Raw genomic sequence first — 12,576 nt, forward strand, 5'->3', positions numbered from 1 at the left:
ACCCATGAGACCGGAACTACCAACACAGCCACAACTGCTTCTTCAAACATGTCTGCGCCACGCATGTGCTCCAACCCACCATGTGAGACCCATGAAACCGGAACAACAAACACGGCTACCACAGCAACGTCGAACATGGGAGGAGTGCAGCAGGCGTGCTCCAACCCGCCCTGTGAGACCCATGTGACGGGCACCACCAACTCCACCACACAAGCTTCATCTAGCATGAATGCAAACCAGACAGACACGGTGCAGAGCGTGTGCTCTAATCCACCCTGCGAAACCCATGAGACGGGGACCACCAATTCTCCGTCCACAGCCACCTCCAGCATGGGAGGAGACCAGACCAGCACAACAACAGCCCTGGTCCAAAGGGTTTGCTCCAACCCTCCCTGTGAAACACACGAGACAGGGACCACTAACACAGCCACAACTGCCACTTGTAGCATGGAGACAGGTGAAGGCACTGGTATGTAAACATACTGTGTACATTTTACCTGAATAATCTTATTTCTTTTCTTTTTCTTTTATAATTAACAGCAAGTTAGGTTTCCGTACACTGTGTGGTGACTCTCAATCTTTCTTCTTTTTTAAATTACACTTGTCTTGATATTTCTTAAAATAACATCTAGATCTCACATGACTGATGATTGTTTTTCTCTAAGCAGTAAAAGTAGTTTGTTTAGAAATCAGCTATGTTACTATGTCTCATTAGCAACCCAGCAGACAGAAGAAGGAGCAGAAGGTACCAGCAGCACAGAAGAGGCATCCACCACAGCAACAACTGGCACCACCCAGGGCAGGGCTATCACTACTGTCACTCAGTCTACACCAGCCCCTGGACCCTCTGTGCCTGTAAGAATACCACATCATTCCTGTCGAAATAAGATCCTTTTCTAAAAACCATCCAGTATGACTAGGTGATGGTGGTAAAACTAATCCTAGTAGATGTCCACGTTGGGGCTGCATTTCTGAATTTGATATGCTGTACAGACAAAAGTACCAGGCCACCTACACATTACACTTAAAGGATCTGCTTGACCATGGAAACTGAAGTTGTGAAACTCCTGGTGCACAGTACTTGTGCTGACGAGAAAGCCAGAGCAAGTTTATAATCCTGTAGGTATTGAGTCAGCAGAGTGTTGATAGAGTGTTGGCGTCCTATTACATTACTGCGCTGAATATCTATGAGCTCTTTAGAACAAAACATTCAGAAATGTTTGTAAAGGCAGACTGTATTGGTAGGTGCCAGAATTTAAACACCGGTGGCCATAGGACTGAAAACGCCTGACTTCGTAGATTAAGAAGTGTGGCCTAATACTTTTGTCAATATGTGTGTACGAATATGTAAGAAGAATGTCATTTCCAGAGTTTCTTTCTCATTGTGGGGTATGATTTCTTTGTTTCCCTCTAGTCGATCTCATCCATCACAGAGGGAGTAAGCACTGCAGCTAGCTCCACAGAGGAACCCATGCAGACTGATGAGCCAGCATCAGCAGAAGCTGCACCTGTTGAGGAAGGAACCGCAGCAATGGAGACGCAAGCAGAGGTGAATAAAGTATGAAGGCAAAAAAGTCTGTTTGGCCTTTGATTTTGAAATTCTTTGCAGTCATGCATTTTCCATGTTTTTTTGATGGGACTGCTTTAATGTGTTCCCCAGGGAGAAGCAGCAGCAGCGACAGCCTTGAACCTTCCTTCAGAGCTGATGTCTGAGGGCCAGGGAGCCACACTAATGGTGACGGGGCTGTCGGACGAGGAACTGGCTGTCACTGCAGCAGCAGAGGCGGCTGCACAAGCAGCAGCCACAGAGGAAGCCCAGGCCCTCGCTATCCAGGCGGTCCTCCAGGCAGCTCAGCAAGCCGTAATGAGTGAGTAGAATCAAAGCTTTTTGTTCACAGACTTTCGAATTTTGAACCATAGCATAGCCTAAGTTCAAGGGCTGGCTCTAGTTAACAGGACACTTGTCAGTAAAACTATTCCTCTAGATGTGAAACTCCTGAATTCTCTGTGATCTTGCTATTCATAAAAAAATTTATAACTTACAGATGAAGGCGATGCTGCTGGAGAGAACCAGCAACCCACCAACATCCCCATCATGCTGACCCAGCAAGATCTTGCAGCACTGGTCCAACAGCAGCAACAATTGCAGGAGGCTCAGGCCGCAGCTCAGCAGGCCACGGTGGACACAAGCTTGCCCACCGAGGGTCTTGCTCCTGCCGACAGCCTCAATGATCCATCTGTTGAGAGCAATGGGCACAACGAAATGGCCGCTGCAGTCACAAGTGCTGTGGCTTCTCTCCTGCCACGCACCACAGCTGAGAGTATGTTTGTGTTGTGTTTGGTTTTTTTATAGTTACTTTGAATGTTACTGTTTGTTACAGCAGACTGATTATTTTTGTATTGCTCTTGACATTGCACAGCGCTTGCGCCATCAAGTACGTTTGCACCCTCTGTATCTGTGGCAAGTCCAGCTAAACTTCAAGCAGCAGCCACTCTAGCAGAGGTCGCCAATGGCATTGAGGGAGAGGTGAGTCATTTTGGTGCTGCTGCACTTCTGATTATGTCAGTTGAGGTGAAGAGAGGAAAGGAGGAATTTGCTGACCGTTTTTGTTCCCATGCAGAAGCAAGCCCCTCAGCCAGCTCCAGTGAAGCCTGTCGTGAAAAAGGAGAACCAGTGGTTTGATGTTGGGATTGTTAAAGTGACAAATATGGTTGTCACTCACTACTATGTGCCAGGAGATGATTCTCAAGGAGATGTAAGTTGTCTCAGGGAGCCTTTTCTTGTTCAGAATGATATTGATGTGCGTTACAAGAATCCATCTTTATCTAACTTGTATTTATGTGTTTGGTAGGATGACTCTGGCATTATACCAGACTACAGCCAGATGAAGAAAATGGAGCTGCAGCCTGGAACAGCTTACAAGTTCCGTGTTGCTGGAATCAACGCCTGCGGTCGTGGAGCTTTCTCTGAGATTTCAGCTTTCAAGACTTGCCTACCAGGCTTCCCGGGGGCACCTTGTGCCATCAAAATCAGCAAGGTAAACAAACCCTGTTGCATTATAGATTTTACTCACAGGTGTGCCATACGTGATCACATGAGCCATGGTCTTGGCACCAAGTAGCATCTTTTCACTGTATCCCCCCCCAGAGCCCAGATGGTGCCCACCTAACCTGGGAGCCACCCTCGGTGACGTCAGGAAAGATCATTGAGTACTCTGTGTACCTGGCCATCCAGAGCAACCAAACAGCTGAAGCCAAGGCTTCCACCCCAGCCCAGCTAGCCTTCATGCGTGTGTATTGTGGACCCAACCCATCTTGCTTGGTTCAGTCGTCCAGCCTCTCTAACGCACACATCGACTACACCACCAAGCCAGCGATCATCTTCCGCATTGCCGCCCGTAACGAGAAGGGCTATGGTCCTGCCACACAAGTTCGATGGCTGCAAGGTGAGTTCACAAATAAGTTCTTTAAAATATTAAAAATACTTAATTACTGAGGCTGCTGTTGATGGATTGAATCTCTCCACTTTAATGCCCTGTAGAATCTGGCAAAGATGCCTCCTCTGCAAAACCGGCCCCCAAAAGACCAGGCACCTCTCCTGATACGTAAGTACAGTATTCATGTTTCATATCGTGCACACAGGAACATTTCATCGATGAATAAAACATCCAGCACTTATTCTGGTTTTGTGTGTTCTCCTGCAGTAAGTCTACTGGTCCAAAGAAAGCAAGGACGGACCAGTGAGGTGGCCTGGAGATCCCTCCCAGTCTTTTCTTTTGGTCTTTTTTTTTTTTTACCCCACTCGCTGTCTTTTTATCAGGAAGACTGACCTTCACCCTTTCTCCTCTTCATCCTCATCCTAACCTCATCCTCCATCCACTTCCCCAAATGTCTCAGACAGAGACGGCAATGGAGGCAGAACAACCATATGAAGCCGAGACGAAAGTTGATCTGAGAGATGTTTCTGTAGATAAAACCCTCCTTCCTCCTCGTTCTGTTGGTCGTACTATTTTTAGAGCAACACAAACCTAGAAGCACATTATCTTTTTCAGTCACATCCCCTTCCATCCTTTTAACACCTATTTTTGACTTATTTCAATAGTTGGAACAGTATAGAGAAGCATTTACATCTTTCACAAACTGGGAGCCAGCCTGAGCGCAATGTTACCCTTTTTCTTTTTCCTGTGTTTTTGGGGGATTCTGGGGGGGATGTAGAGAGAGACTACATGGAATGATGTACAGTGTTGAAAAAGGCTGTGGAAGCATTAGTATAGATGAGAGGAAAAAAAATCGGTATGGAATCAAATAAAGCACTTGTCCTCTGTGAAGGAGGACTTTTTTTTTTTTTATTATTATTATTTTGCTCAAAACTAATTTGCTTCATTGAGAACCAAGTCTGTACAGTCATCGTACTGGACTCCAGTCTCCTGGTAATGTCATCACTGTGCGCTTTTTACCCCAAGATGAGGACTGGTGGCCAACATGTTGGAGGAATGGCAAAAGGAAGAGATTTGTAGAGAACGAATGACTTTGCTAGGACTGAGACTTGCAGCACACATGGAAAAAAAAATCTTCCCAAAAAATTGGCAAGCAATGACGCAGAAGATCTTTTGTGTAGTTTATTTTTGTATTTTTTAAGCTTTTTTCCTTCTGTGTGTATGTGTATGTTGTGTGCATTTTTAAGAGAAAAAAAAAATACATCAGTTTTTTTTAACTGTTGTTCATCCCAATAATTTGTGTTCATGGGAAGATGTTGTGGCTAATGTTGAGGTTGCCACTCTATTTTAAAAAAAAAAAATCTTCAGTTGGTTGTATGTTCTTGTTAACAGATGGCAATGAAAGTGAGAAAGACTTTTTGTATTTGTTCCAAGTAGAAACCGCAGAGGTTATAGGACTGAAGGGAACTTTTGATGTGGACCCAGGGAGAGGAGTTTTTACTTTGTTTACTACTCGATACTTGTGTTGCTTCATTTGCCAAACATGGAAACACAAGGGGGAGGAGAGGCTTAGAAAAGACCAACATCAGATCTTTTCCATCCTTTCCCCTCCCCTCCATGATATCCCGATCAGTTGTCCTATGCTTTTTACGCTTATGAATGTGCTGTCCTCACGTCTAAGTTTTAGAATGGCAAATTATCAGTAGAATTATTTTCCCTTCCCCTATTTGATGTATGTAAATCCATTTAATAAATCTTTTGTTCCTTTCCACGGCTCTGTATTCCAGACTACAGATGGTGTGCGAGCTAACTGTGACATGTAAAACCCATATGTCTTTTGAACGGCGATGTCTTGGGAAGAAAGCTTACATAGCTGGAGTGTACTCACTTGTAAATTAGTTCATTCATAGAGCAAGAATGGAAAAAAAAAAAACCAGACAAAACAAAAAAAGGAAACATCTTGGCCTTTTATATAATTACCTGTAACAAACTGTTTTTACATGTTGGTCATCTCTTGATTGCCTTTTGTGTCTTTGCTTATAAAAGAAACGTATATATATATATATATATAAATATATATAGTCTCCCTAATTTGCTTCTGTCAAGCTGATTCACTGTAGGAGTCCGAATCACTGCTAGGTTCATTACAATACAAAACTTGTACAGGGAGGAGGTTTCTGACTGGACATGAGTGTATATCTACTTTGTAAGAGTGGATTCAGTTGTGATGGTAACGACGGCCACGAAGATGAGAGCCCGGGTTTGCCGCTTTTTCTCTGGCCCGTACCTCGGGTTCTGTTTGTGATTTCTCCCGATTACTTTCTAGAAATGAAAACTTTCTCTTCATATGCATTCATAATTTTGTGCGTGTCGGTGTGTCTGTTGAACAAAACTAGACATGCATGCAAAAAAGCAGTGTATTTTAGTAGTGATGCCTTAAGTTAGACCATAAGCTGAAGGTTCTCAGAAAAAAAAGAAAAAAAGAAGAAAAAACATTTAATGAGTTTGTTCCTCTCTCCATGTGGTATACAATTGTGTCCTTTCCTTCCACAGTACCTTTGCTGGGTCACTATTTTTGCACCCTCGTTAGATAGGTCCTCATCAGCAGTGCCGAGGTCTCTGAACTTTCCCCTTCCACACTGGGACGAGTGCGCCTCTCAGCACTCACAGGTGTTGCGAGTTTCTCTCGGCTGTTTGCAGGTTATCTGGAAATGTCCTGTATTTTCCAATGTGTGTTTTTTGTACTGTAGGGAGTAATGTATCTTTTATCATCAAAAAATAAACATGTTAAACATAAAAAAAAAAAATAGGCTTTTGTGCGTGTGTGTTTATTAAAAGTAAACACAAGACAAGTTGAGTCACCTGCTGTAAGCCACGCTGAGCCGCTCTCAAAAACGGCTTCTCTACATCCAGATCTTCTTTGGCACTTCCTTCAAAGTATTCAGCTCTAATTTCCTCGCACCACTGCCGGGACAGCTTGTCAGACACCTGAGAGGAAACAAAATGTTACGCACATGATGGATCAGAGTAATGTGTGGAATCAAACACACAAATCTAAAGGATGGGCTTCTTGGCAAACTGAGTTTCACGAGCAGCGGGCTTGGAAAGCCTGTGGTGACCAGAACACGTCAAACTAAACAATGGTCACTTTTGTCATGCTGAGAGCCATCCTGAGATGTTGACATCTGATTTGTAAGAGTTAATAAACATGGATTATGCAGATTAAAGGCTTAGCATTAAGAATATAAAGGACAAACACAGCCCTGATTTCTTTATATTTGCTCCTAGTGAGCCAGTGATCTTGACCAATAGTTCTTCAGGCTTTCTGAAGGTCTTTCAAAGTTTTTCTTTCTACACTGACTGCATTTCCCTCTGTTCAATCCAGTCATAGACACTAATCTACAAATCATTCAAGCATTAAATAAATCCACCTAACTCAACGCATGAAGTCTTCACATAACCGAAAACATAGCAAACCCATTTCAAATGATATTGTTAGGTGCTCCGTTACTAGCAGCCTGTCATTAAAAACATTTGTTCACATTTCTTGACCAGAATCTACTAAAAATCCCAAAGACAACACTTTGACAGGCATAAAATATTTTTGCAAAGGGATTTCCATTCGCATCTCTATAAAGTGTGCAGTGACTACTATACGTAATGTAGTAGTCACTGTTAACTGTTATTCTGTCAGACTTCAGCTTGTGTTTTTGTATTTTATTTTAATTCAAATGTCCCAACTCTGCCTAACCAAATAAAATAAGCACAAAGGAAAGCTAAATATCGTTTAGACAGTTTCTCTTTCTATCCCAATAACACTTAAATGGGTACACTGTTATTTCAGCTGCTGGCTTCTTCGTCAATCATTTTTAGGTCTGAGTCGGGATGTGGCTATAGATAGTCACATCTGATTTTGAGCTGCCACTTCCTTGTGAGAGTCACATGCAGTGTGTCACTTTGCATCAGCTTTCTTCATTCTGCAAAACTGAATAAGAATCAAAATAATATCAACTGACAATTTTCTTCCACCGACTTCAAGTAGTTTTCAGGCTTTCTTGTAGATTCATTGCATTTTCTCTTTGTAGTAGTTTCCATCCAATTCCAGTAAAATCTGCACTGATTGTGATTTACAGTTTTCCTCCTTGGGTAGGCAGTAGAACAGTGAGGTTAACCTGCACTTGACCCATGCTTTCTTCACGTATCTTTCCTGCAGTGTTGACTTTTGAATACCAGAGCCAATCAAAATGTGAGACTGAGGGACAGGAGATAAAAAAATGTTGTGCAGCCTCCACATAAAGTAGGACACCTGGTTACCCTGGACGCAGCTTACTTTACTGTGCGCTCACACCAAAAGTAGAACAGAAGAATACAAAATGTTAATAGAGACTTCACTTTTGATCTAACACTCACTGTGACTTGCATTTCCTTTGCAAGAATGTAATTTATAAGTGTATTTCAGAAAGAAAAGAGAAATCTCTTGGTGTGAACAACATGAAACCATGGCTCCATTCTACCAACAGTTCAGGCTGATGGTCGTGGTGTTAGTGGTGTAATGGTGAGAGGACACATTTTCTTAGCACACTGGGCATCTTAGTACCAACTGAGAAAGGTTTAAATACCGCAGCCTACCCGAGAACTGTTGCTGACCACGTCTATACCTTAATGACCGTCTTCAGATGGCTGCTTCCAGCAGGATAACGCCACAGAGCTCAAAAATATCAAAGTGGCTTCTTGAGCTTAACAATGAGTTTGCTTTACTCAAGTGGTCTCCACAGTCACCAGACTGGAATCCTACAGAGCACCTCGGGGATGTGGTCAAACGGGAGATTCACATCATGGATCTGGAGAAGCTGTGTGAGGCTGTGGATCAAAATCTCAGAGGAATCTTTTCCCACCACCTGGGGAGTCTACACCATAAAGAATTAAGGCAGTTCTAAAGGCAAAACTAAGCTAAGGTGTACATTTAAAAGTGCCCAGTGACTGCATACACACAGAATGGCAAAATTGAAGCAATTTGATAACAAACTCGATAACAAGGTAGCTCAATGTAGACTAAAGGTCCTAAACCTAAGTGATCACACAGGTTCCCACTACAGCACCAGGCCGGAAAGCAGGTAAGACAAAAATGATGTTATAGTTCAGTCGTGGTTCCAACAAATCTGCATTTAATAAAACTGTACTGAGCCACGTGTGTGGTAAACCTGGAGATGCCTCACTGAGACCGACTGAAAGAAGAGGACTTTGACTAACCTCTCGGTCGCTCAGATCCGTTTTGTTGCCCAGTACAATAAAAGGGAAATCAGAAGGATCCTTGGGTTCCCCTTGGATCAAAAACTCCTTCCTCCACCCATCCAGAGCAGAGAAGCTGGCCTTGGATGTGACATCAAACACCAGCATGCAGCAGTGAGCTCCCCTGTACAGAGGTGTACCCAGAGACTGGAACCTCTCTGTGCCTGCTGTGTCCCAGATCTGACATACACACAGTGGGAAACATGGGATTAATCATCCTATATGACATGAGTGTCTTGTTCCTGGGTGTGCGGGGGCTTGTTTCACTGCCAAATGCACAGGTGAATTACCTGCAGCGTGACTGTGTCCCCATCTATGCTGATTGTTTTAGAGAGGAAGTCGGTCCCCACAGTGGCCCGGTACATGTTGGTGAAGCGGTGATTCACGTATCTGTTCATGACGGAGGATTTTCCCACCCTAAGTAAACACTCACATGTTTAGTGGAACTCGACAAAATGAAGACCTCTCGCTCTTTTACCGGAGACAGGCGCATTATTCTTCTTGCATCGCACTGCGCCGTTAAATACAAGCCCACACTTTCACACTTTTGAGAATTTGGAATTATGTCTTAAACTATGAACAGAAGCCGGAGTAAATGAAAGTGAAACAAGTATCGGTGGAACTGCGGAATTAATAAGAACCTTTAAATGCCCCTTTAACTCACCCAGAGTTTCCTATGAGGATTATTTTCAGTGTAATAGGACCCTTTTTGTCACTCATATCCATGTCTGATTGTTTGGCCCAGCCGGTATGAACCCACGAGAGCTCACGCTGCCGATGCCTTCACGGGTCCCTAGAAATATGCGCCTTCAATGACTGGACGTGTCACACGCCTATAGCCAGATTTAGAAATTAAGATAAAATAACTAAAATACTAATATTATTATTATTGTTTTAAAGTTTTCAAGTGATTTCCTCCGTGTGTTAAATATATTCTTTCTTTTTTTCTTTTCTTTTGTTCTTACCACACTGCTGGCAAGTTGCAACTAAATGTCCAAAATTCCAATTAAGTGGCTGTGCTTTGAAGGCACCGCATCATGACAGGTGATTGGCACACAGCCGCGTTCTCCTCATTCCTGTATGAAAGGTCCACAGACTCAGCAACAGGGCTCTACTCCAGGAACAACTCTGAGTTTGTTAACCCTGAGCTGAGGAAACTCCGGATCTTCTTGTTCCAGAAAAACAGTCAACTTCAACTCTGAGTCAGTAACTGGGGTCAGATAACCTGCTCGCTGGCAGGTTTTAATTAGCGAACTGAGTTTCTCTCTGACTCCTCCCCTCTTGCTGCACCTGAATCACCTGGCTGACACCTCGAATCATTTCCTCATTTATAAAATCGCAGTCATTGTGTAGGGGAGTGAACTAATCTGCAGAAGTTGACGTTTTTACAAGAACTGAAATCCCAGTTAGACGCTAATTTGTTCTATTTTTGAAAAAACAAACAAAAAAACCCTTCCTTTATTCCCCACTAGAGGGCAGTATAGACCTCAGGTGGTTTATTTTTCTTCTCGGACAGATATGCTTAGAGCCATGAGGTAGGGTTGCTTTGAATAATTATTAAATGACCAGTTTAGTGTTTTTAACTAATTGCGAGTTTAAAGTTATTAATGAAAGTTAAAATATCATCAATATTTTAATTAAATGTAAAAAAAAAAGGCTAAAAGAAGAAGGAGACATATCAGAAAGGCTAAAATGCTGACATTTACTCACACTTTGTACTTTGATGTTTCAGAGTTTCCTTTTATTGGAGTAATCAAATTCTGCCATCTTTTTTTACGTTTCACTTTTGAGTGTTCAGGTTAGTGTAAGAAAAAAACCTTACAGTAACCTGAGGACAGGTTCATATATATCTATCTATATATACATCAATCATACAATCATCATAAGAATATGTTGAATTCACTGCCAAAAGCCAACGGAAAATCTCATGATTCATGAGGTTAATGAGGCGAAATAATTACCATAACTCAGTATACAGTTAGTGTCATTGTTGGGTCTTACAGAATGAAAATTAACACTTTAAAAATAATGGTTCTTGAAATAAAATGGCCAAGAATGTGGGAATTTCGTCATCTAAACAGCATCATTAAACGATTCAGTAAATCTCTGCGTAAAGAAGAACAAAAAACAATACTGATCTTAAACATGATGCTGAAGTGGAAATCCCATCTTAGTATTATTCAGAAAGTCACAGTCAGTAAACTTTTTTTGCTGCATCCACAAATGTGAGGTGAAATTCCACCATACAGAGACATAGAGGCATACATGAACATGATCCAGAAACTCTGAGCTCTTCTCTGGACTGACCTCATATAAGATGGACTGAGGCAAAGTGTAAACTCTTTGGTCTCTCTTTGCTGATATTGTGTTTGAAAATCATGGACTTTGTGTCCTTGCTGTTGGAGAGTAGAGGAATCATTTGGCTTGTTATCAGAGCACGGTTAAAGGCAGTACCCGTGATAGTATGGGGCACATCAGCGCACACTGGATGTATAAACTGCCTCTGTGAAGGCCTTGATTGTTTTCAGTGAGGCCATGCAATCAGTCACAATCCCTCATCTACCCATTGAAAACATCTGGTGCACTATGAAGCAAAAATATGACAGAAGGAGTCAAGCAGCTGAAACCCTCGAAATCCTTTATCAGGCACGAATGAGCAACATTTGCTTTATTTCACTTGTCTCCTCAGCTCTTCCACCTGCTGCCTTTAGGGGTCACCATAGCAGATCATCTGCTTCCACCTCACCCTATCCCCAGCAACCTGCCTGTCGGCTTGATCTGCTACATACTTTTCACATGCCCAGACCATTTTGAGCTTTCCTTTGAACTCTATCTCTAGCTGAGCCGTCCTGATGTACTCATTTCTAATCCCAATCTTCCCGGTCATTTTTAGAACTCAATACAATTGATCAGTTTCAACATCTAACATGTTGTGTTTTCAAACCAATACTATCACACTTTTTTTTACTTGATGCCTGCCTTTAGAAATGAGATTCTAGATTAATGACAGATGAGGTAGAGTTCAATTTTTCTTTGTCTAGTATCAAAGTTACTTATTTATCCTAATGTATGAGCTAAATTGGAAGCTGGTTATCAAGAGGTTAACATAAAAGCATATATAAAATATAAACAATAATAAGTAGGAAGTAGTACTTACTACTGAAACACACGGACACAGAAAATATAAACAATGCAGAATTTATATTTGTGATCATAAGAGGGGTAAAAAAAAAAATTGTGCAATCGTCAAATAAAAACAGAATATAAAACCTATAAGAAAAGAAAAACTCAACTACTTGACACAATGCTGAGATTCCTTCATATCTATGTCCTGTAGTGACTGTCAGAGGTGCAGCAGAACACTGAGATTGCAAAAAAACAGCAACAGAAAAACTAGCGTATCTCTGTGAGTGGCACTCGTGAGTGCCCGCCTAACTTTATTAGACAATGGATGGAGACACACTCATAACGCTGTGCTGCTGCACAAAGTCCACGCTTGTTTGGGTGCCAAGAAAGCGCCTAAACATTTATTTCAATCACAGTGAAAGTAATGGAGATGTGTACAACCATGGAGTGAAGACTTTTTGAAAAAGTGAGGACCTTCTGGATGTGACCCCGGTCTGCTCCTCCTTTCTTTCACACCTTTTAGAAAGAAGAAAGAAACAGAAGGTGTGTGAGTGTCAAGATTCAGTTTTATGGGTGTTGGTCAGAAACAGCTTTAGGCTATTCACTTAGTTAAGTCTGTAGTGAGGACCTAGAGAAACCATCATGTCAATAAATGTCCTCAGAAACAGACAGTATGAACATTTGTGTGTGTGTGTGTGTGTGTGTGTGTGTGTGTGTGTGTGTG

At 42.1% G+C, this 12,576-nt stretch overlaps 2 protein-coding genes across 10 annotated transcripts in view; one reads left to right on the forward strand and one right to left on the reverse strand.

Moving 5' to 3' along the window:
* hcfc1a (host cell factor C1a) overlaps positions 1 to 4,661 on the forward strand; it is a 12,586-nt gene extending 7,925 nt beyond the window's left edge. For 6 of the 7 annotated variants that reach the window (XM_013914212.1, XM_013914206.1, XM_013914207.1 and 3 more), the window contains 11 exons: positions 1 to 469; positions 716 to 855; positions 1,415 to 1,549; positions 1,661 to 1,868; positions 2,046 to 2,321; positions 2,421 to 2,527; positions 2,622 to 2,756; positions 2,853 to 3,038; positions 3,149 to 3,446; positions 3,542 to 3,605; positions 3,705 to 4,661. In XM_013914212.1, the coding sequence (XP_013769666.1) occupies positions 1 to 469; positions 716 to 855; positions 1,415 to 1,549; positions 1,661 to 1,868; positions 2,046 to 2,321; positions 2,421 to 2,527; positions 2,622 to 2,756; positions 2,853 to 3,038; positions 3,149 to 3,446; positions 3,542 to 3,605; positions 3,705 to 3,744 (2,058 nt within the window). In that variant the 3' untranslated portion in view covers positions 3,745 to 4,661. The remainder of the gene's footprint in view (positions 470 to 715; positions 856 to 1,414; positions 1,550 to 1,660; positions 1,869 to 2,045; positions 2,322 to 2,420; positions 2,528 to 2,621; positions 2,757 to 2,852; positions 3,039 to 3,148; positions 3,447 to 3,541; positions 3,606 to 3,704) is intronic. The other variant, XM_013914211.1, reaches the window with a different exon arrangement.
* Positions 4,662 to 4,665: 4 nt separating this feature from the next.
* On the reverse strand, positions 4,666 to 10,011 carry LOC102206717 (ras-related protein Rab-7a). 3 transcript variants are annotated; one of them, XM_005746376.2, is made up of 6 exons: positions 9,692 to 10,011; positions 9,391 to 9,519; positions 9,017 to 9,143; positions 8,688 to 8,906; positions 6,300 to 6,425; positions 4,666 to 6,181 (listed from the first exon to the last, which is right to left on the reverse strand). In XM_005746376.2, the coding sequence occupies exons 2-6, from the start codon at positions 9,450 to 9,452 to the stop codon at positions 6,095 to 6,097; spliced, it is 621 nt and encodes a 206-aa protein (XP_005746433.1). In that variant the 5' UTR covers positions 9,453 to 9,519; positions 9,692 to 10,011; the 3' UTR covers positions 4,666 to 6,094. The 3 variants fall into 3 exon arrangements, with proteins under 3 accessions (XP_005746433.1, XP_005746431.1, XP_005746432.1); XM_005746374.2 differs by having other exon boundaries at positions 9,391 to 9,559; XM_005746375.2 differs by having other exon boundaries at positions 9,391 to 10,011.
* Positions 10,012 to 12,576: the final 2,565 nt, after the last annotated feature.

This window comes from Pundamilia nyererei, unplaced genomic scaffold (assembly GCF_000239375.1).
Source record: "Pundamilia nyererei isolate P.nyererei 1_Seehausen unplaced genomic scaffold, PunNye1.0 scaffold00178, whole genome shotgun sequence".
Taxonomy (NCBI): domain Eukaryota; kingdom Metazoa; phylum Chordata; class Actinopteri; order Cichliformes; family Cichlidae; genus Pundamilia; species Pundamilia nyererei.

Excerpts from the sequence above, each read along its gene's own strand:
- LOC102206717 (XM_005746376.2), bottom strand. The coding sequence starts at position 9,452 with ATGGATATGAGTGACAAAAAGGGTCCTATTACACTGAAAATAATCCTC. Across the intron at positions 9,144-9,390 it reads ATCCTCATAGGAAACTCTGG|GGTGGGAAAATCCTCCGTCA; the intron begins GTGAGTTAAAGG and ends GTGTTTACTTAG. Across the intron at positions 6,426-8,687 it reads CGGATCTGAGCGACCGAGAG|GTGTCTGACAAGCTGTCCCG; the intron begins GTTAGTCAAAGT and ends GTTTCCTCTCAG.